Below are 24,804 nucleotides of genomic sequence, written 5' to 3'. Positions count from 1 at the left end.
AGGAATCCAATAATTTGTATATTTATATTTAAGGAAATAATAAACTTATATTAATACAAAACTAATTTTAATATATGTAAAAGATGAGAAAATAAGTGAAAAAAAAGATTTAATCTCATTTTTGGATCTCTTAAAATCAATAATTAAAAAAATATAATTTTTTTTTGTATAAGTTGATCTCTCCCTTTATATATATTTATTTTTTATTAAATATATGTAAAATACAAAAATTATTTACATATTTATATTTATTTATTTTGTGTCAAACATATGCAAAGCATCAAAATTATATTTTTATAATTCGTATCAACACACCAAATACACACTTCTTATAGTTTTTATCAAATCTACATATAATTTTTATTAAAATTTTAAATCATATTATTTTTTTATTATACAATTATGTCGTATTTAAAATTTTTAAATTTACTTAAGGCAAACATGGTGTTATACACAGGAAAACGCATGATTTACTTCAATGTAGCTTTATCATTTTTATTTAATTTATTTTAGTTATTTAGTAATTTTGATTAAATGTTTTTAGTTTTCATTTTTACTTTTTTTATTATTAAACAAAAAGTGAAAATACATATTAAAAATGATAATAATTCGATTCGAATCAAATTTGATTTTATTTTTTTATAATGCATAATATTATAAATTTTTAAAATTTAATCCGATTCCAAGCTAGCCTCTTGACATTAATCCAATCCTAATTGAATTCTATCAATTCAATTTAATTTATCGATTTTTAAATTTAAATTTTTTAATTTTTTATAAATTATTTTAATAAAATTTTAATATATTTAAAAAGATTTATATATAAAACAATTTTAATATATCTAAAAATTAATAAAAATATATAATTTAATTTGATTTGATTTTTTTTAATTTTTTACTTTTCAATTTAAAATCCGCTTTAAATATAATATATATATTTAATATCTAAAATTAATTCAAATCGAATAAAAAAATTAAACTAAATAATTCGAATCAATTTTTAATTTTCTTGATTCTTTTTCAACCCTAATGCATTTTCATTTCAATATGAAAATAAAATATTTACTGGCTAGTACATGAAATTCTTAGACATCGTTGAATTGGTTCACTCCACCAGTTACGAAGAGTTTGCTTTCTACCAAAACACTCAATTTTGGAAGCCACTGACCGTACGACTTTTAAATCTTAGCACTTACAATCCTTTCTACTATCCCGAACTACATCCAGCCTCGTCTGGTTGTTCTAAAAGTAATTGCTGCTATATTTGATCACATAAACTGAACCCTGGAGCTTCAACTGCTCGGCTATGCACAAAGGGGAAACAAAAAATCCTGGCAATTTTCTTTTCCTTTTTTTGAGAAGGAAAACATCTTTTCATTTCTTTTAAGGCTACTTTCCAACTTACCGCTGATATCTAGCTAGTAACAAAGACTAAAAAAGATATGCTGTACACTGGCTATGGCGAGCTGAAGGCTTCTAGGCAGATTTACTGATCTTAATCTATTCCCATCCCATTAACATTTTTCTAACACCCTCCTCAATCTTATTCCTTGGCACAGTATAACTGTCTCCTTCGTCAAGTAGGATCCTGTATACTTCCCATTCGCGATCGCAGATCATGTGTCTCCCTATCTCAACCTGGGAAATTTGAAGGTAAAAACCCAAAATTGCAGTTAGATATTGGGGGCAACAATCACTTATGACAAACAATAATGATGGATATAGAGGCTAATACCGAAAAGATTTGGGTGTTGAGATTCTTGAGAGCAAGGGTTATGTCATGAAAAACAAGAGGCCGGCCTCTGCCGGACAATTCAACAGGGTTTGCTACAAGTAGCTCAGTGTCAGGGCCCCGGCTCACCACTGCCAGTCTAAGAGGACGCCAAAGCTCCATCCTCAGACGAGAGCATAATGCATCTTGCTTTTTGGGGTCAACAATCTTCTTGCCATCGGCTTGAACTATGAAGTCTAACTCACACCCACCTTTTCCGTTCGCAAAGAATCTTCCATAAGAAACCTGATATGAAATATTAATTTCTAAAGGGATCATCTATAGGTAATTGGGCAATCAAAGAGAAACTAAATGACAGTCTTTTTTTTATTATTATTATTACAAAAGAGATCGCAGCCGGAGATCAGAGAAAGGGTTGCAAGTGTTAAGACATGCAATATATTCTTGGAACCTTTTGCAGTTATGATACAACCCTTTATGACCATGTTCCATCATGGAACACGGAACTACAATGTCTAAATGAAATTTCAAGCATTTTCAGAAGGTAATATAATGCAATTTTAAAGCATAAACCCATCAAAAATGACAAGGAATGGACCATTTAACTTATCATGGCTTTCCTTCTTCAGATTTACCCATGGTAAGCAAATACAAAGAACAGCACTTAGAGGCTCAGAAATGCAAAAAAGAAAAAAATTTTAATACGAAAGTTTATATTTTAAGATATATATACCTGGATATTGTAGTCCTTGAGGGTTCTCATGATATCATATATTAGACCTTTGTGGTCCTGGCAGAGGACTTGAATAAGCGTGTGGGAAGGGCTAAGGGTGTTATCCACTGTAATTGATATGGGGTTTGAGGCAAGTAATCCACCGGGATATCGTTCAGCAGGCAGCTCTAAACTGAACATGTCTTCTGTGATTGCAGAAGGAAGAAATGAAGTGCCTTGTGAACATGCAGTTATTTCTGGGCCAACTGATTCAATCTCACAACTTTCCAATATATCACCTAGTGCACTTTTCAAGTGAAGAATTGTTTGACCCTGTCGTTCTTTTGTATGAAGAAGCTCCCTAAATTATAAAAAAGGGGAAAAGAACCAAGTTAAAATGGCATTTCAATAATCTCTCTCTTATATAGCATGTTCCGGCAGCTATGTCAAATTTTTTGCTTATCAATCTACCATTGACACACCTGCACATGTCACAGCCATGTGCTAGTCCAGGCCCAAGGTTCTCTCAGAGACTAGTGGGAGTTCTAGCTGGAGCTTAAGTCTCAGTACATGACACACACAAATATATATCAGGAAACAGCAAATGCATACATTGCCCCTGACAATTGACATAATGGTACAAGTTCCAGGAGAGTTCAGGGGTGATACTGGAAGCTATGCAAATATCTTCTCTTCTTTCCTAATATTGAAACACACTTTCACTCCATCACAGACAGCAAAGTGGTTCTATCTCATCCATCAAAATAAATTTTATTCCTCTTAATGTTAGATAAATTACACATAAGGGAATTTTTTTATTTATATAAAAAGTCCTACTCGGAGGTCCAATGCATTAATTAATAAAATCTTTTCTTTAACTACAAAATATCATCAATTTAAGGTTCATATGCAATGAATTATAAAAGGTTCCATTGAATTTAATGAAGAAAGATCAAGTATAACTTTAGGGATATAGTCATATGGCAACATCAGGGATACAAAGCAGTAGTGAAACTAAAGATGTAATGAAGCCGGATCGAATCAAGACACACCCTCAATAACCAAGTACTCTATTATCATGAAAGCACATGCCATTTATCAGAATTACATCATCCCCCAGCCAGCTGATGCTGGTTGTGGAGAAACCATTGTGAAAAGATTTACACCCTTAATAATCAAATACTCTATTAAGTTTGCCTATATGTACTGAACAATCAAATAGATCTAAAAGAACCAAGCTACAGTGCAAAAAGGAAAATTGAAGAAGAAGATCAACTACAACTTTCAAGTTAAACAAAAAGTTCACAAGGCTGACAAACCTGGTATCAGTGATGAAAAAGAGGTCCATCACTTTTCCATCTGGAATGGTGGATACCTTCACTCTCTTTATCGTAAGCTCCAGGTCAAAAAGGACCCGAGTTACATCTATGGAAACAGAAAAGGGAAATTTATATTAACTAAAAGACATGGACATACCAATTACCATAAACACAACAGAACTCTTGATGAATCTCAAAAATCAACAACCACACTCCATTATGGCACAGTAACCATAAGCAATTAAGCAAGGAAAAGCAATTGACTTATTTAAAATAAACTTAAAAGGAAAAAAAGCAGAGGCTAGAGGACATGTAGCTGTGCTTCCCACTATGGACCTCCTTGCTTAAAAGAGTGAATAAATCACTTGACTATGAGGGGTAGTTCATTAAGAGGAACAGATTGGTAAAGTAGTCTAAGAGGCTGGTTGTTTTGGGAAGAGTCATAGCGATACCTGTTTCCCTTTAAAAAAATTTGCTCACGTGTCATTTTGATCCCTATTTTCGGACTTGGGGGGTGAGTGTTGGATACGAATATGTTTTTGACAAGGGTACGTTCAATTTTTTCCAAGTTTTTCCACATTACCCCCATAATAACATCTGGATATGTGTCGGACACAGGTACTTCAAGGAAAATGAAGAATCAGAGCAACATAGGTTATCCTTTTAAAAATTCCTATTTTTCCTTTCTCTCCCCCAGATCCAGCTACAAGGTTGAAATAAAGTCCACATTTTAATACTTACATATTGCTTTTCATCAAAACTCATAAAATTCCCATTAATCTTGCCATGAATTTTGGCTTTTTTAACATCTTGGAAAACAATAAAATTAACCCTACAATCTTAATCCAACGGCAAAATAAATCCCAAAGAGAAAAATCCTTCTCAAAAATACTTCATTCTCATGAACATATTTCCAGTTAATAAACAACTACAAAAGGTAATCCATCTCAATTTAATCAAGTAACTTTTCTTAATTGCAGCACAACTGGATTAGCTGCAAAAATCCTTCTGTTCTATCATCATGCATCTAAAAGAGAGGACCAAATCTCACTTTAGACATTAAGCAATGAGGCAAAACAATGCCCAATGTTCAGAATAATTCCAAAACAAATACCAGTATAACAATTAAATTAAAGATGGCTAACCAATTGCTAAATCTGGCAGCAAATTTTCCTTCATTAAAGATTAAATATAAAATGTGGCATCCAGCCGATCTAGACTTCAAATCCTTCCCATTATTTCCGTGCTGTGCCCCTCTTTGTACCCAAAAAAATAAATAACTAAATATAATAAAAGAAAGTTTACCATGTAATAGTCCTTTCCTATCAGATGAACACCAAAACTTCAGAAGAAACACATTCAATGGCTTTGACTGCTGGTTTGCATATCTGTAATAGTTGATCCCAGATGTTGAAAAATATGATGGACACACTTCCAATAGCCTTTTTTCCAGTAAATCCCACCGTGTTTTTGTTTTCCCAACCACCCAAAGCACTATGTAGCACCATTTCCCATCTGTTGAAAAATCTAATTCACAAAAAAGAAAAAAGAGACAATCACTTATTGACTTATACTTCCAAATCCCTTATACCATCAACCAGTTATAAATTCCCATGAAGATCAAAAACAAAGAAAATCACAATGACCCATCAGTTATATTTTTGCTACAACTCCAAAAAGAAAAAAAAAATGGTGAGTAAATGAAGCTTACCTCCTCTAGCAATGCTTAAACCAAAGAGTAAAATAATCCTACACAAATCACAGCCTAACCCAGTCTTATCAGGGCAATTCACTGATATCACAGTGGAATCCCCTGCTTTTTCTGCTGGACTTATCACTACAACATCTTCTCTCAAAATGTCCATCTTTCCCCCCTTTTCTTCTTTTCTCTTTCACTTTCTCTCCACTCTGTTCTCTGATCTGTTTTTGCCCTGTTTTTGCTCTGTTTCTTCTTTCTTTTTTGGCTAAAAAAAAGGGCTTCCTTTTCCTTGCCTCTTGTTGCTCAGCTTTGAGGCAAACGGATTGGAGATTCCGTCAAAAAGAGTGAACAGAAACAAAAGACAAGACAGAATCTGAGAAAAGAAGAGAAAAGAGATTATGTTCACTTTCTGTGTTTCTCCTTTTTCTTTTCTTTTCTTTGCATTTTTCAATTTCTCGCCAGTTTTTAAGGCATTTATTTACTCCTATTTATTGTTGATAGTTGACAAAGACAGAAAAGAAATGGAAATTTTTTTCATTTTCTTTTATATTTTTAAAGTTTAAAATGTGGGGTTTATTGATCAAGTGAGATCTGCTTCAGCTGAATCTTCACACTTGCCTTTTTGTTATTTGATTCCGACTCTTCAAAAGTCAATGCGATTTCTTCACTTTTGATTTTCCTTTTTCAATCCATAATCAGAATAAAAGATAGAAAAAATTTTTTAAGGTAAGTGGAGACTTATTTTGGGAAATATAGTTCGAAATTATTTTTTTTCTTCTAACTTTTTATTTTAAAAATTTCATACATAACAATTACATGTTTAAAATATCAAATTCTCACTATTCAAAATGCTTTTTTTTTTTTTTTTTTACAAAACAGATCAATGAAGAAAGGGATGGATATATTAGAATTTTAATCTTTTAAAAATAATTGATGAATTAATTGAATTAAAGTTTGACCAACAAAAGACATTTTGATTTTATTTTTAAATGTCTTTGGAGATTAACTCTATGATTAACAATCACAATTATTAATTAATTATTTAGTAATTCTTTATATATGGATGTAATATTCAATTATAATTATAGTTTTTTTTGTATTTGTAATATCAAAAAATTTATACCTTGAGTTGTTTAGAAATATTCATTAAAAAAAAAGTCACCATTAGTTATGATCCTTGTTATAATCTATACCATTGCTCATTTTGAAATTTTCCTAAATTGGTTTGATAATTGTCATTCAAATCTAGAATGTTGGATGTTCTAAAATAGTAAATAAATAAAATAATGTTTTTCTTACCTATTTTATTTCAAATTTTTTTGGTAATTAAAGATATTCTAATACTTTATTTTGTAAGATGTGGTAATAATGTATTGATTTGATTGTGGTTTTTCGTTTAATAAACAATTGATTTATCCATAAATTGATAAATCATATTTTTGAAATTTTTAATAATTCTATATCATGTCCAAAAATATAAATATTTAAAACAAAATTAATGCACAAGTAGCATAATTCCAAAAAAAATAAAGAGTGAGGGGAACAATTGCTTTATAAAAATTTTTTTTAAAAAAAAAGATAGATATAAGCTAAAACTTTTATAAAAAAAAAAAAAAAAAAACCAATATTTGAAGGAAATTTTCTACAAGTATTAGAATTTTTTTTTTTTTTTTAAGAGAGATCAAAGACCAAACCAAAAGAATGGGAGTTTTGCAAGGGTTGGTAATTGGGTGGAGGTAGGTGACAATTTTTTATTTTCATTTGTTTTCTTTTTTGAGTAATAACAAAATTTTTTTTTTATTAAATAGCTTTCTAGCCTTTTCTTCTATTATAATCCTTTCTTGCTTTTCAATATCAACTACCATTACTTTGTATGCTTAATGCTATTTATTTTCTTTGTCCCTTTCACATCTTCTAAGATTTAAGATTCCAAATTTAAGTAGTAGATCTCTTTTCAAAATTACTTAATATTTTTTTTCAAATCTCCAACTTTTCTAAAGGGTAAGTCCTCTTTTAGAAAATAATACAAAGATTTCTTAAAAAATTATAATAAATGGAACTTTAGTTTCAACAATAAAAAAAGATAAATTATATATTTAGTCACAAAAATTTTTGTAACTTTTTATTTTGATCATTTAATTATAAAAAACTATGATTTAATTATTAATATTTTAAAAATTTATTCTTTTATCACTAAATTGTGAGAGACTACCCATTAGCTATCATGGTATTATCGTATTATTAGACATTAATCATATGATATTATCACGTCATATAACACGTAATGTAACATTATAATTTAAAACAATAAATTTTCGATATAAATATAAATTATGTTACACTTTATCTATTTTACATTTTAAAATTTAATTTTTATTTTGATTACTTAATTTTGAAATTTTCATAATTTGATCATCTATTTATGAAATTTATTAACATTTTGATCTCCATTATAAACGTTTCGATTTTTATGTCTCTTTAAAGATTTGTTTGACTCGACTGAAGCTTTTATAAAAAAAAAATGTTATGCTCTTTATTTTATTTTATTTTTTTGTCCTTTTCTTCGTCTTATAAGTTTTACAACTTTTTCTACAAATTCCTTTTTTTTTTTCCTTAAGAGATAAGTCCTCCTTTGGAATAAATAGAAAAGAATACAAAGATTTCTTAAAAAAAAAAAAAATGGATATGATTTTGCATTAAATTAAACTTTAGTTTCAATAATAAGAAAAAATGATAAATTATATGTTTAGTTATTAAAATTTTAATAATCTTTTATTTTGATCATTTAATTATAATAAATTATAATTTAGTTATTAATATTTTAAAAATTTTATCTTTTATCACTGAGCTATGAAAGATTATCAACTAAGTAACGGGCATTAACCACATGACATTATCATATCATCTAACACACTCCGTAATATTATAATTTTAAAAAAAATAAATTTCAGATATTAAAATAAATCAAGTTACAGTTTTGCCTACTTAACTTTTTAAAAACTAATTTTTATTTTATTTACTCAATTGTGAAAATTTCATAATTTGATCAAAAATATTTATGAAATTTATTAATATTTTAATCTTTATTATGAATGTTTCGATTTTTACGTGTCTTCAATGTCTGTTTGACCCTACCGAAGCTTCTATTAAAAAAATATTGTTTGAGCAGAACTATTTTAAAAGTATTGTAAGGAAAAGTTGAAATAGTATTGAGCAAACTTTATGCATAATTATTGTAGAATATTAAAATTTATTTTATAATATTTTTATATATTTTTAATAGATGAAAAATAAAATATCATAAGTTTTTAGATGAAATAAATAAATAAAATAAAGACATTTTTAATTAAAAATAAAAAAAATAAAATCAATAAAAAATTATATAAAATAAAAAGATAATGTGATCGTTTTATAATTTTATGAATTATTGAAGGATAAAGTGAGAATATAAAAAAAATGGGTAAAGAGATAGTTTTGTTATTTTGTATAAATTTTGAAGCCTTATTTAAGTATTATCTCAAGATAAATTTCAATATAAATAAAAATAATAAAACAATTTATTATATTAAATTTTAAAAAAAAAATTGTGATCAAATTGTGAACTTTACAAAGTTGGATAGTTAAAATAAAAATTTTGATAAATTAAGTGACTAAATATGTAATTTAACTTTATTTAAATATCTGATTTTTTTAAATAAAATTAGAATGCCACATGGCATGTAAGATGGTGTACAACGTCACGTAAGAATGTTAAATAATATGATAATGCCATATCAATATGTTATTAAAGGTTAACGATTGAGTGATCAAAAAATTAAATTTTAGCAATATTTATGATCAAATAATAAATTTTCATTGTTGGATAAACAAAATAAAAAATATCAAAAACTTTAATTATTAAATGTATAATTTACCCAATAAAAATAAAAAGAAAAAGTTTTAGTATAATTTACAACTTTTGGTGACTGTTTTTACTTGTACATTAGGAAAATTTCACTATGTTTCGAGTAATACAGCAAGAGATATCTTTCATTTCATCCATTCCATAAACTCCACTTTTATTTAATTTAATTGTTGAAATATCTTTCTAGATTTTGTTTGAATTTAATCACGTGTAAAATGAATATTCTTTCCCACAAAAACAATCTTAATAATTGAAGTTTTGAATTGGATAATGGTGCCAAGCTGTCTCCAATATAAGTATTAAACAAACATAAATAATTTCCTAAATTTTATACACAGTATATTGCTCAATTTATTTTCTTCTTTTTCACTTTTTTTTAGTAAGAAAAAAAATTCACGGTAAATAAGTTATTCAATTTTTAAATTAAGTATTTGATAATTTAAGATAAATAATTATAAATCATACATTCAAAATAATTTCAATAAATGATCATTAATATGATTCAAATTTAAAATTTTTTCGTCGAAAATAACGATCTTAACTGATTAAATCAATACAAAATTTTTGCTATAATTAAAAAAAAAAAAAAAAAAAAACAATTGAATCTTTGCAATTAAAAGTAATAAAGATTTAGGATGAGATTGTAACAGGGGAATCATTCAATTTTACTTCCCAAACTAGCTTTAGTTTAGTGACATAAACAGCCTTCTAACTAGCTTTTGATTTTCTTGACATATAAAGCTAAGAAAATATTATTTTTTTTATTTTTTTATTAAAAAAATCATAATTTGAAAATAAAGAAATAGATTGTAAATATTAAGAATAATGAGTAAATATTGAAATTTAAATAGTAAACTTATTAAATACTATCTTTTGAAGGTCATGTCATGAGTCAAATTAGCTAAACCACGACTTTTTTTTTTTTTTGTTATCTTTTAACTCTAAGACCTATATTAATTTTTTTCTTAAATTAGTAATTATCCCTTTTACAACATAAAAGGAAAACTTATCCATTTCATTTGCTTTGGCAGTCTTGTTAGGTAGTCTCTCATTGTTGCAATTGAAGGAGTAACTTAATTAGTATAAATAGAATGATGCTTCTTTATTTTAGATAATAAAACTTCTAATCTTGGATAATCTTTTATATTATTTTTAGTGTATAGAAAATGGATAAGATATAATGATAATTATTTTATATTATATTTAGTTTATATCTAAAAAAAATTATAATATTATAAAGAGAATTAATCATATTTTAGTATAAAATGATTCAATCATCTCAAAGTAGAGAAGATTATTTTTAATTTATAGAATTAAATTTATATATCTTATTATATCCTTCAAAATTACATTAATAATTTAAATTACATAAATTTTTAAAAAAATAATTTTAATCAATAAATAAATTATCTTATTTTAATTATTGTACATATTAAATATAATATAAAATAATATTATTTTATTTTATTTTATTTTATTCATAATATTATTTTATAATATATTATCATAATCTTACATACCAAACACATCTTTACTAACTTATTTAATCTCAAGCAATTAGGACACTAGCCAATAGTTGCCAAATTAATTATTTCAAACAAAACAATGAATATGAGAAGCTACAAGGATATAAAGAAACTTGATTTTAACTAGTTAGTAGGTAATCTATCAAGGTTTAGCAATTGGAAAGCTGGCTTTGGAAGAGCAAGCTATTTGTCAAGGAGCGCTAAAGCTAAAGCAAAGAGGCATAATTTTTATATTTATTTTCGGTCTAATAATTCAATCATATGATTTGATCATTTAATTTGATTCTTTGATCTGAAGCAGGTGCATAAAATATCTAAGTTCAAAAATCACTTTAATAATATCGGTCTTAAAACTTTTGGATCATAAATTACCCATTAAATTTCACCTACCTATGTTAGATATAAACTCATCGATTCATAGCGGTCCATAGGGGGGACCTTGAACCGTTGAACACTTCTAAGCCAAGATATTTGTATAAATCTAAAAGATCTATATTAAGGTAAAATATGATTTTCTTTCCTTTTCAACGAGGAATGGTGGGTAGGACACATCAAACCTACAAGTGACCGGTACTATTAGTAGTAAAGTAGCTTTCCGTTGATATGTCATCTTCGTTATTCCCGAATAATATCTGGTGTTTGATGCATAACTTCATCCAAACCGGGATTGAAATTATTTGAGGATTGATTATTGTCATAATATCACATAATTGACACGTTTTGTTAACAAAATTTTACTATCTATTGAAGAGATTTGAGGCGCTCAATGGAAAGCAACAATCCCCAAGTTTAGTTTGAGACTTTTAGTAATTGCTTTGTTCTAATAATTACATTGTATAAGCAAAATCAAATAGCTAATGAAACCGTCATTTAATAGTAACGACGATGGTTTGAAATCTTAAATTTTAAATTTTATCATGTATAAATTTAATTTAATTTTATATTAAATTTATTCACTTTAATAAATTAATGAATCAACCCTCTCTGCCATAGATCATATTATGTATTTTTTTTTAAAGTAACATAATAACTTTGGAGACAAATTGATAATAAAAATAAATATTTAAAAATAAAATGTTGTTTACAATCAAGACAAATTAGACTGTTTAAAAACGGTAAACCCTTGAATTTTGATTAAATTTGATTGTTAATTTTAAAACTAAATCTCGTTAAATTTCAAATAAATAAATAAAATTTTAAAATCAAATCAATTTTTATAAACTGTAAAAAAAAAAAAAAAACAATTAACTAAAAAAGAGGGTCAATAATCAAGAGTCAATACAATTTAGACGGCCCAAAACGGCGAGTTTTTAAAGCCTTCATAAAAATCGATGCTACTTCCAAAACTCGTAGAATAAAATACCATCATGTTACCGTTTCCGGATAACTTGGATAATTATCGCGATAAATTGACGGTAAATTTGGTAAGTTTCTGATCACCTAACGATCAGCTCCCATAAATCTTATCCCTTAAGATTTCGCCACGTGGGATATCTTTATAAGCTGTCCCAGCACGTGCTTTTTCACTAAGAACTAGAGAATATTCGATGAATTCGTCTCAGCATTCATATTTTGCACCGGAAATCAGAATCTGCCACGTCAAGCTGTTCACTTGACTTTTTTCTTAGCGAGACCTAGGTTGGGTTCAGTTGTAGGCAAATGATACAACATTATTTGAATTTTTTATTATACAATGGGTACTAAATACTTATAAATTTTGTTAATATTCTTCTTAATATATTAATAAAATCTTAAATTTTTAATTTTAATGATTAAAATTTAATTTTTAATAATTTTATAGTAAAATGTTCATTACTTAATAAATTTAACATTTACGTATCATATTAAAAATATTTAAAATTTAGATATTTTATTCAAAATTTTATTATAATTTTGAATCATTCGTAGCATTGATTTAAAAAAAAATTATAAATTTAAACAGATTTCTTTAATTTTTATAAAAAATTTTAATTAATTGTAATTTGTAACAAAGTTTTGGATTCTCAATCTGATTTATTTTTTTATTTTGTATTAATTTTATTTTTAAATTTCACAAACCAAATTAAATTATTTTCACATGTTCTATTATCTATTCTATACATAATAAAATTATCTTATATACCACAGATGAAATTTTTAAACTCAACAAAAGAATTATCACATTTCATATGCACAAGTGTATGTATGAGTAAATTCTATTCTTAATCATCTTTAATATTTTATTTTAATCTTTAATATCACGTAGTAAAGTTAAATTGATTTCATTTTGGATTTTTCTTTAATTTTTATTAAAATTTTAAAAATATCTAGGTGACATACAAAGCAAAAGCAATATTCAAATAATTAGATTTAATCTCTCGAAAAAGTTGTCAAATCATAAAATAAATTAGATTTATTTTTGGACATTGTCAAATCATGCATCAAGTAAATTAGGATCAAGTGAAACAAGTTGCTTGAAGTCATATTCAACAACAAGAGTGACATAAGACAAGACTTTGATACACACTTGTTACTAGTTTAGCATATTCTTGCAAAGATATAAGACATTACTTTTCAGCAGGAAGGAAAATAACATTGGAGTAAAAAAAGGGGTTTAGGGAATAAAATATATTATCTCGGTCCGACATATATATTTTTAAGTATATATATTTAAAAATTCAAAAAACTAATATAATAAAAATATAATGATATTTTTAATTTTATTTATAAAATTTAAAAATTTTGTCTATAATACATGAAATAATAATGGTTAAATTATATTAGAGGTGCCTATAATCTACCAAAATTTAAAATTTAATATTTATACTGTAATTCATATAAATTTAAATTTTATTTTATTTTGATTTAATAATTTTAATTTAATCACTAATTTCATTAAATTTTTATCATAAAAATATTGATGTAATTGTTAATTTAATGATGTAACTATTAATTTTACTGATGTGATAACGTGAATATGTGAAATTAGTTGTCAAATTATATAAATGGATCCTATACTCATATTAAATTTGAATTTTAGCCTTCATAGTATAGTAAAATTCATAAAAATCTTGTTCAAGTTGAATTTGATACTATTAGTCCAATTACTAATAAGAATTATATTTTTTTTTTGCTTTTTTAAAATTAGATTTTAATTTTTTAAAAGATCAACATTTTAATTTTTTTAAGAAAATTTTCCATATATTTAAAATATTAAATTTAATATTTTTTAAATATTTTAACTTTTAAAATCATATGTTAAAAATTTTTAAAATATGATTTCATTTTTTTAAAAATTCAATATTTCAATAATTTAGAATTTTTCTTAATTTTTAAAACGTTAAATTTATTTTTTCAATATTTTAATTTTTTAAATAAAATTCTTTTTCGAAAACTGTTATTTTTCAAATTTTACATTTTTATTTAGTCAAAATATTTAATTTTTTGTTTTTAAATTTTTAATGTTTATATAATTTTCTATTTTAAAATTATTTTTGTTTTTTAGAAATATTTTATATTTTTTAATATTTAAATGAAAATAAATAAAATTATAAACGAGTCCTTCAAGTTTGTTTTATTTGGTATATCTAAAGTGGAAGAGCATATAAATCTGGAATAAAACAAAGTAATGACGAAGCACGAAAAGTTTTTGATTCATATTCATCTTTCATTTGAATAACATAAAATTTGTGTGTAAAAGTTTTTAAATTTATACTCTTTTTAAAAATTAAAAAAAAAATTAAAATTTCTAAAATACATACAAATTTAAAATATAAAAATGTTTATAACAATTCCAAAAAAATTAAAACAATAAAATTAAATATTTTGATTAAATAAAAATATTAAAATTTGAAAAAAATTTTAACAAATCAAATTCAAAAAAATTCAAAAAATAAATTTAATATTTTAAAAAATTATAAAAACTTTCTAAAAAAATCAAAACATTGATTTTTTAAAAAAAATAAAATATGATTTTTAAAAAATTAAGATATTTAAAATATCAAATTTAATATTTTAAAAAATATGGAAAATCTCAAAAAATTTTAAATATTAATTTTTTTAAAAAAATTAAAATCTAATTTTTGTAAAATTTCAAAAAAATATGATTTTTATTATTAGTTGATCAATATTATCAAATTCCACTTATACAAGAATAAAATTTTTATGAAATATAATAAAGCGACTAAAGTTCAAATTTTGTATGAGCATATAGACCATTTGTATAATTTAATAATTGATATTATCCATCCAAATTATCTTACTAATAAAGTCAATACCACACTAAAATTAATAACTTTATTAACAAAATTAATGTTACATTAACATTTTTAATAGGAAATATTTGATAGGATTAATAATTATATTAAAATTATCAAATCAAAATAATATAAAAATTAAATTTAAATAAATTACAATATAAAAATTAAAATTTAAATGTTGACAAAGTATATAAATCTTTGTCGTAATTTGATCAATAATAATCTTTTTAAAAAATTACTTTTCAGTTGGCTGGATACATAAAGTTGATTCTCTTCTATATATATGATTTTAAGTTCAAGTTTTATTTATAATTGTTTTCTAAAAAAAGTTTTATTGATAACTTGTATTTTAATATTATTGAGGGAGATAATAATTCTTAACATTTGTGTTTTAATTTGAGGATTAAAATAATGTATTTACTTTTATTTTTATAAAAAAATAAATAAAAAATAAATTAATCTTTTTCCTCTTTTCCTTGTTAGATGTCTCAAAGCTATTTGTAAACTCAAATTATAAGAATCTAGTATAAAGAAAAAATCAAAATATGCTAATTGATATCTTAAATAAGGATGTTTGAAAATGGTGCATTGTTTTTTAAATGAATTTATGGTGCAATTAAAACTATTACAAAAGTACAATTGGAATAGTCAATCTTGCCATTAAATTAAAGAAAAGTGAAAAAAAGAAAAAGAAAAAGAAAATAAAGCCAATTGCTACTATCTTAGGAGATATAGGACCGCCTTTTCTGATTCTTAGCGTTACAATTGGACTTTGTCAATTCCACAAGTCAATTCATCTATACATTCATGTTTAGAGCTATATCAAACCCAAAGATACTTTGTTTTTTTTGTTTAATAAACTAGCTTTAATCCTTTTAATTCCTGTAAATGTTTAGGCTTTATCTTTATGACTTCAGTTGTGATGTATAGATGTTGTAATACTTGTTGATTGACGTACATATTAGTTTTTATTATTATAATTATTGTGATTGTCATCAACTTATGTATTTTTGTGGTTTAAGACGTCCATTTCGAAATCCCTTTTTTCAAAAGTATACATGATAAAAGAAAATTGAAACTGATTTGTTATAACACTTGGTTAGGTGGACAGAACGTCTTTGGACATGGTCTATAAACAAGCAGCTAGACAAATTTTAGTTGGTGTAGGGGTAACATCAATTCATGGAGTTGAAGAAACATCTATGTCCTTTAGGTTTAGTTGGTGGGTCTAGTTTCTCTCTATCCAGTCCAATGAGTTCTGCCAATTCCCATCCACTTTGCTTTACAAGATACGATGTACGTTTACATAGCTCTATAGCAATTGAATCCGAATCCACCCAACTTGAATTGACAAAAAACTCAAAGAATCAAACTTGAAATGATCCAAATCTAATATAAATAAATTATAATACAATCAATTTATATAAAAATAATCAACGAAATAAAATTCAAAATTATTATCTAATATGATTTTATTTTATTTTTATTTTTTATACAATTAATCCTAAAATTATAAATATAAAATTTATTTTTTTGTTGTTATTTACAATCAAATTATACAATGAAAGATAATCCTAATTGAAACCCAACATAAACAAGTTATATAATGATGTTATACTTGTTATCTAAATTTTAAAACTTCACAAGTAAAATTAAAAAATTGACAAATATACTTTTCCATCTGAATTAATCTCATCATACGCAAACAAGAAGTTGAGGTTTAAAATAAGTATAGAATTCACCATCACTGTTTTTTGGCCACATAGCTGATTTGGAGTAGTTGGGCTCCTTACTAATTTCGTTTTAACCAAAATCTCAAGAACTATGATGATTATATCAGCCATATCTGATTTCATGATAATCAACCTTGATGTAGGAATACGAGTCTGTATGCAAAGAGACTTAACATCATCTCTCTACTGGCAGTTCTTCCCGAATGAGCATGAACACTGCATATCAAAGGGTTGAAGATTACCGAACATGAACATGAGAGCACGAGAATATAAAAAAAAGAGTAGATCTTAAACAAGTTTCCAGCTGACAAACATTAGCTCACATTAACATATCAGGACGTTGATCATTATCGACACACAGCTCATTGCTGTCATCTTTCCACTTGGTTGCTGCAATGCCATGGTGTAGATAAAAGATAAGAAAGGATTTTAAAAAGAAAGAATAGAAGGAGATATCATAGGCCTAATCCAAGGTCAACATGAAACATCTTCTTCTCTTGTTGTGTATATGGTAGATCAGTTAAAAAGTTCCAAGACTAAACATCCTCATGCACATAACTGATATCAGACAGGGTCAACATTCAAAGTACAAGTTCCTTTTTTTGTAAGAATTTTATTATGTAAAGAAGCAGCAACGCTGAGGCCAAAGAAAAAAAACAGCTGATACAAGAAAAAACCAGACCGCAAACAGCAGCAATAAACTATGCCAATGTAGGGTCACTCAAACCCCGGGCATTACATAAAGCCCTTTTAGTAATCATCAGCAATATTTCTGAGCTTAAAAAGCCTAGATCTTACAGTGTTAACACTGGAACAAAAAACAGAAATCAAATTCGTCTTCTCCCCATAAAGCATGCCTACTATTCTCTCCCTCCATAACTGGTAAATATAAGAACTCCAAGCAAGGCAAAGGATGAGTTTTTCCAATAAGTTTCTCTTTAGCCCACTGCAATTCAGAATTCTTGTCACCAGTTCTCCTATAAATGCTACAAGCATGATTGTCCAAAAGCTACTCTGAATAATCACAAGTGAAAAAAATACAGACCCTTGCTTCGATAACCTGATTACAAAAGGGGCATTCAAAAATATCTAAATGCATACCCTAGGAACTAAGTCTACTTTTGGTTGAATAATCACAAGTGAAGAAAATACAGACCCTTGTTTCGACAACCTGATTACAGAAAGGGCATTCAACAAAATCCAAATGCATACCCCAGGAACTAAGTCTGCTCTTGGTTGGCAACCTATCCAAAAGAACTATCCAATTGGCCAAGACATGTTGATGAATTTGGTACTGAAACCAAATGAATCTACGCCATTTCCATCCAAAGAAAAGCCTTGTAAGTAGCACCATAAGAGCTTCAAATTTCCTATCTTGCTAAAAGTTAGTAGAAAATAAAAAGGCAAAGAGTTCCAAACTATAACGTGCTAAAAATTAATTACGTAAAATAGAGAGTTTGGCAATGAAACTACTCATTTAGTCTCGTATTCTACTCTTACGCACTTGATATCTCACCAGCGTCTACATTTTTTTCCACAGCATTACTTTTGTCTTCACTGGTGTCTGCATTTTTATCCACCTCAGGACTCTTCCCCTCCATCATGTCTCCATTGCAGACTCGTAAATCAGGATGGTTTCTGTGGTTTAGAGAATGCAACCATAAGCCCACAACTCCTTCCTTACGTTCTGTTGAGGCAATATGAGAGTATATAAACTTCATTTTGAATTCGTCTGCCTCTTCTACATAAGCTTTCGTAGACAACTCTACATGACTATCTTTCCATTTTAGGTTATATGATTCAAAGAGGCACTCATTCAAGTACAAACCAACCTCAGGTGCTATAGGTATATTGATGTTTACATTCCTGAAATTTATTAAGATTTATATTAAGACTAAAACAAAAATTCATTTAGAACAGCAACGCAATCAAGCAAAAACATAACTATGTACTTTCGCAATGAAGTTTCAATCAGTGACTCAGGAGCACAATTCCTCATTACCGAAACGGCCATTCCAATCATCTTTCAAAACTGATGAAGCATGAAGCTTTCACCTACAACCTCACACTTGACAAAATCAATGCCCTCAACAGTAATAGCCGTGTTTGCCTGAAATGAAACAATATAGCGACGTGCAACAGGATCTTCAACTTTCGTTCTTGTAGTGAAGTTATGGAAGTTGTGAGACCCACTTCAATATTCTATTAAATCTCTCCTTCTGTTCCTCGCCATAACAAAAACTCCTTTCCTCCATGGCTTTCTTTTCTAAATCAACTTTATCTAGCTCAACCCCAGAATCCTCTATATACCAGAATCCTCCATATCAGTAACCTCATTTTGGAACTCTCCACCTGCTGTAATGTAACTGTTAATAAATGTAATATAATATAAATAATAAATTATATAACAACAATAATATTCCTGCAAATTTCCTAATTATTTTGGCCCAAAAAATTTTTCGTTATAATTTTTTATTTTCAACATGTTTATAAATTATAAAAATGATTTAATTTTTAATATTTAAGGCACATTTGATTCATGGATGTAATGGAAGAGAAATGCAATTGATATTATGTAAAAAATAAAAAAATAAAAAGAATAGAATAAAATATTTATTAGGAAGTTTGAATCATTAAAATTAAATAGAAATAAATTAATATTAATATATTTGATTAATTAAGAAAATATAGATGGAATTAAATTTAAAACATCATTTTACTTTTATAATTTGTTATCAAAATTATTAATTAATAATAATTGTAATGGGTTGGTGGGTGGTTTCGACATTTTTGACGTGGGCGGGTGGATTGGACATTGTAGTGGACTGCTGGCATGGGGAGATTGAGTTTGGCCCTTGGGATTAACGAGTGAAGCCTGATCTTCAAAGAGCCTAGTTCAGATTTTGTTTTACAAAATCTTTGATGGACTTCAATAGTGCTGGGCACTGCCCCAAAAACAAATAACACTCAAAAAATGACATTTTTGTATTTCTTCAACCTTTTTAAGTTCTACTTACACAACATTTCTCAGTATGAACATTTTATGGCATATTTTGAGACAAACGCTTTTGTTTAACAGGATCGTATAAAGGTGATATTTTGGTCATCGTATAAACTTAATTCTATTTAAATTTGATAATTTAAAATATAATATAAAAAATAAAAAATACAATTTAAATTTTAATAAAAATTATATATAAATTTAATGAAAATTAAAATAGTTTTAATATAAAAAAAATAACTATGAATATTTTACATGACGTGAATTAAATATATGTCATATCTAATTCCGGAATTATGATCTAATTAGCAGGTTTTTAGCAAAAAACAATTACTACTGTTTCCAAACAATTAGCTTAGAATAAGAGAAAAAGGAACGACCAAAGGAACGCAAGAAACTACTCTAGCAGGTTCTGGCACCACAACACGAGGCACCCATGCATCGCATGCACGTAAGAAGCCTTCGACACCTGCCTATCATGCCTAACCCTAAGTGTCCTGCTTCAACAAAACCCCTTTTAAATCATTACAGCAAAACGGTGCTAAACGAAACTCCAAGAAGAAGAAGAAGAAGAATGAAAATGAAAGGAGAGAAAAGCTTGATTCTTATCTTAACCAGCAACTTAATCCTTTCTCTGTGCTTAGCTCTCCTTGAAACCCATAAGAACCAACCTTACTCCAAGTCACTGACAATCTCAATATCCCAACTCTCAACTGGAAATTCTCAAGAAATTACATTGATAATAAGTTCCAACTTTTCATGGAAACGTATGGGAAGAACTACTCTACCAGGGAGGAATATATGCACTGCCTTGGGATCTTTGCCAAGAACTTGATCAGGGCTGCGGAGCACCAGGTGCTTGATCAGACTTCTGAGCATCTCATCAGACTTTTTAGCTATTAAAATTCCATGAGCTGTGATCAGCCAATATATGTATAGTGAAAAGATTATCCTTTCCAATCACCTCTTTCCTGCTCAATGCCCCTTGCCCTAATATTCAAGACTGCTAAATTAAATAGTTGGCAAAATAACCATACCGTTATGGTCATCATCTTATCTATATTTGAATAATGTTGCTTACTGCACTGATGAATGGTCATATCTTATGATTAATTTTTTGAAGGCATTAACTTTCGACTGAGTAGCTAGGACCTCTCTCAATCTGATTTTAATTTAGAGTATATAGGCTATCTATCTATCTATCTATATATATATATATATATATTCTATATATATAGCTTCACAATAACACTTTTAGTAAAGAGTTCTATTATATCTGAAAAATGTTGAACTTAGAAGTTCAAATTTTTTTCAAGAGAAATCATCAAACCATCTTCACCAGAAATCCATCGCTTCAAGCCTTTCAAAATTAGTCTCTTTGATCAGCTCATTCCCACAACTTATGCCACAACTATCACATTCTACTCCTTGAGTGAAACCAACTTCACTAGTACCATGATCTTGACTCAGCTAAAGAGATCTCTTTCAGAGACCCTCAATGATTTGTATCCATTATCGGGTAGGATAAAAGATAACATGTTCATCGATCATTTCGATGAAGGTGTTCCATTTTTATCAGCTCGAGCCAATTGTCGCTTATCAGAGTTTCTCAAGCATTATGAAATTGAGTCATTGAACAAATTGCTCCCATGCCAGCCCTTCACCAAGGAACTGAACAATGAGGTTCCACTCTTGGTTTGTCAAGTGACCATATTTGCTTGTTGTGGGATAGCATTAGGCCTTGGAATGTCTCACAAGATTACTGATGTGCAAACAGGTCTTCTTTGAGGTGATTTTTGGAGTACAATCTGTAGAGGATCCCATCATAATGTTGGATACCTAGTTTACCTGAGGCATCGTTGATCTTTCCAACAAGAAGTCCAATGCCACAGAATTACTTGTCAATGATGGAAAACTTCCGGTTCACCGCAGCTAATTACATTACAAAGAGATTCACATTTGATGCCAAAGTAATTGCCAAACTGAGGGCCATGGATAAACGGGAACATGAGGCTATACCATCACGGATTCAAGCTGTATCAGGTTTTATCTGGAAATGTTCTATGGCGGCATCTAAGGAGATATCAGGATCCCAAAAGCCATCTATATTAGTTCAAGCTGTGAGCCTGAGACCAAGAAGGAAGCTTAATATATTGGATAATTCCATTGGAAATCTCTTTTGGTGGGCAAGTTGTGCTACAAGTCTAGCTGAGACAGGCACAGAGTTGTCCGAATTTGTTGACTCGATGAGAGAATCCGTTGCGGCTTTCGATGACGAATACTTGAATTCTTTACAGGGTGAGCAAGGGTTGAATCCATAGCTGAGTATTTTAACCAGCTGGAAACCATGTTTTTGTCGGAAAAACCGGATATTTTTGGCTTCACCAGCTGGTGCAATCTTGGTTTTTACAAAGTAGATTTCGGATGAGGAACTCCACAATGGTTTGGTCTGTTTGGAAACGTCGGCACTGCATTCAGGAACCACACTGTTTTTGTTGAAACAAAGTGTGGCAAAGGAATTGAAGCTTGGATAACCTCAGATGAAAAGAGAATGTCAGTATTGGAAAAAGATCCTGAATTCGTGAAATTTGCTTCTCCAAGCCTGAAGATTTCAAGCCTGTGACTGTCAGTTAATTATAGTTTTTGCCACTTTGCTTAATATAAAGTATTAATCTGTTAAAATAATGGTCTAACTCTAGCTAGCAAGACTTCAGCAATTAGCATGAATCTTTCAGATAATTTTAAGCATTGTTGTCAACTATCTTCAACGCTCCTATTATCAGTAATAGTGTTTATAAATAGTTTTTATGTTCCATTGCATATTTATATCCACATTATGTCATTTATACATTTGATGAACGTGACTAAGGGGATTGATTTCATCCAAAATTGGGGATGATTTGAAAATCCCTTGTTTTCTTTTCATACTTTTTCAAAACAACCAATCATAAAGAATGGAAAGTGAAAAACAAAAAGGACCTTCTCTTGGTGTATACAGCATATTTTACTCTTTTTTGGGGTCATCAAACCTCATTCCACTATTGGTTGCAGTAAACAGTTGGTAGGCATTTGGGCTGTAAATGGCTTGAGCTGTGTATTATTTGAGATTTACGTGCTACTTTGCTTTGTACAAACACAGCTCAAAGAGTATTTTAATATTACTGTGCACATGAGAACTTTATTGACATCTTGACTTCCTGCCCCATGCTTGCTGTTCTCTGATCTTTTGAAAAAAAAGACAAGAAAGTTGTCATCGACATGGTACCGATGGTACCTTGAAAACTGGCTTCCTAGCTCTGCCGTTTGAAATCCCACTAGGTTATCCCTTTGTGCTTGATTTCATCATGTCATCCATGTTTCCAGAGAGGATCGTACACAAGGGAACATGAAACATTTTGCTTCTCATACATGGGATTTCGGAGGAAAGATGAACATTCCCACAGTTAAGAGTTTAAGATGTGTGGCTGGACTGGTGTTTCCTCCTGATGATTAGTTACGCCCCTTTTATTACAAGAAAAAGAAAATACTCAAATAAGCCTTGCAACTTTTACTAAAAATGAAAATAAGTTTATGATTTTTTATAGTATAAAATTAAGGCTATAATTTTTTTTATTGTAATTAAATTCTTGACAATATAGAATATTTAATTTTGTTAAAAGTTTTTTAATTTAATAATTTAATTTATAAAAAATACCTACTTAGATTTATTTGAATGAATTTGAATTATAAATATTTGAAACAATGCTATTTTAAAAATGATTAATTAAATATTATTCATCCATTTTAAAGCTTTAATGGGTAGAATTACAATGAAATAAAAGATTATAATTTTAATTTCAAGTAATAAAAAGTTGAGAGCTTGTTTGTTTTATAAAATAAAGTTTGAAGATTTATTTGAGTACTAAAATTTTTTTAAAAAAAATCAACTTCATTTAACAATATTCATTTCCTATAAAGAAAGAAAAAACCTAAATGAAAAGGCTGCAAAATCCGACCTGCCGGATTCGAACCAGCGACCTAAGGATAGCCATGAGGGAAGCCCACTACAGTCCTCCGCTCTACCAACTGAGCTAAGGTCGGCTTGTTGCGATTGATGACATTACAAATAATTAATTAAACGGAAATACAAGGAAAAAAACTACTAGTTCCTAGATAGAAACTCGCACTATGCCATGAAAATTATTAATGAAAGTAAATACATTATTTTTAATTTTTTATTCATAAAATACAAAAAATTATTCAAAAATTAAAAATATGTATCTCTACAATATCAATGAGTAAAGAATATAATAACATATAGTATTTGATATAAAAATTTAATTAGGAAAATCAAAACTCAAATTAATTAAGAAGTAATATAATCAAAAGCAACTATCTCTGGATAATTGTCTACTTCCTAGCATGTGCATATTTTGCTAAACAGTAAAAATGCAAATATATTAACCCACAAAAAGAATACATAAATAAAGAATAAAGAATCAATGGAAAGTCAAATTTACCAAATTTAGTATATAACAATTTTATAGTTCAAAAAAAAATTGAAAAAAGAAATCTAAACGTGTTAAATTATTGATGAAGAAGATATTAAAAGAAAAGAAAATTTTGCACAAATTTTGGTTGATAATAAATAATGATAGAAAACATAATTTTGAGGGATGGACAAATGCAAAGGCTCCAATGATTTCACTTCACTTGCATAGAAGTTTATTTTAATGTTGTTAACTCGATGCGAAGGTGATTGTATTAATCGGTATATTTTAATTATATCAAAATATGATACATTTAAAAATAATTATTTATATTAAATTTAATATTAAATAATATAATTTTATTTTCATTGATTTTGATAAATTTTAATAAATTAAATTATTTTAGTTGATATGTAAATATAAATTTTTTTATAATTTATAATTTATTTTTATTATTTGACTATTTTAATT

General features: G+C 27.6%; 1 protein-coding gene, 1 non-coding gene and 2 pseudogenes across 2 annotated transcripts; 1 reads left to right on the top strand and 3 right to left on the bottom strand.

Moving 5' to 3' along the window:
* Positions 1–1,021: 1,021 nt before the first annotated feature.
* On the bottom strand, positions 1,022–5,922 carry LOC111309863 (ACT domain-containing protein ACR10-like). The gene is made up of 6 exons (XM_022908860.2): positions 5,475–5,922; positions 5,069–5,290; positions 3,764–3,869; positions 2,466–2,805; positions 1,736–2,017; positions 1,022–1,638 (listed from the first exon to the last, which is right to left on the bottom strand). The coding sequence occupies exons 1-6, from the start codon at positions 5,626–5,628 to the stop codon at positions 1,501–1,503; spliced, it is 1,242 nt and encodes a 413-aa protein (XP_022764595.1). The 5' UTR covers positions 5,629–5,922; the 3' UTR covers positions 1,022–1,500.
* Positions 5,923–17,613: 11,691 nt separating this feature from the next.
* LOC111309551 (tRNA pseudouridine synthase 1-like) lies at positions 17,614–20,743 on the bottom strand (annotated as a pseudogene).
* Positions 20,744–21,147: 404 nt separating this feature from the next.
* On the top strand, positions 21,148–22,672 carry LOC111309862 (akuammiline synthase 2-like; annotated as a pseudogene).
* A 1,181-nt stretch (positions 22,673–23,853) lies between these two features.
* TRNAY-GUA (transfer RNA tyrosine (anticodon GUA)) lies at positions 23,854–23,944 on the bottom strand. The gene is given in 2 exon segments: positions 23,854–23,889; positions 23,908–23,944. It is a non-coding gene; the product is annotated as a tRNA-Tyr (tRNA).
* Positions 23,945–24,804: the final 860 nt, after the last annotated feature.

This window comes from Durio zibethinus, chromosome 19, assembly GCF_047325235.1.
Source record: "Durio zibethinus cultivar Kanyao isolate XHJ-2024 chromosome 19, ASM4732523v1, whole genome shotgun sequence".
NCBI classification, from domain to species: domain Eukaryota; kingdom Viridiplantae; phylum Streptophyta; class Magnoliopsida; order Malvales; family Malvaceae; genus Durio; species Durio zibethinus.
Note: the sequence above shows the minus strand (reverse complement) of the source record. Positions and strands in the feature narration are given on the sequence as shown.

Bases quoted from the DNA above. Each gene is read 5' to 3' on its own strand.
- LOC111309863 (XM_022908860.2), bottom strand. From the start codon at position 5,628: ATGGACATTTTGAGAGAAGATGTTGTAGTGATAAGTCCAGCAGAAAAA. The intron at 5,291-5,474 runs GTAAGCTTCATT...TTTGTGAATTAG, and splicing joins TTTAAGCATTGCTAGAGGAG to ATTTTTCAACAGATGGGAAA. The intron at 2,018-2,465 runs GTATATATATCT...ATTTCATATCAG, and splicing joins TCAAGGACTACAATATCCAG to GTTTCTTATGGAAGATTCTT.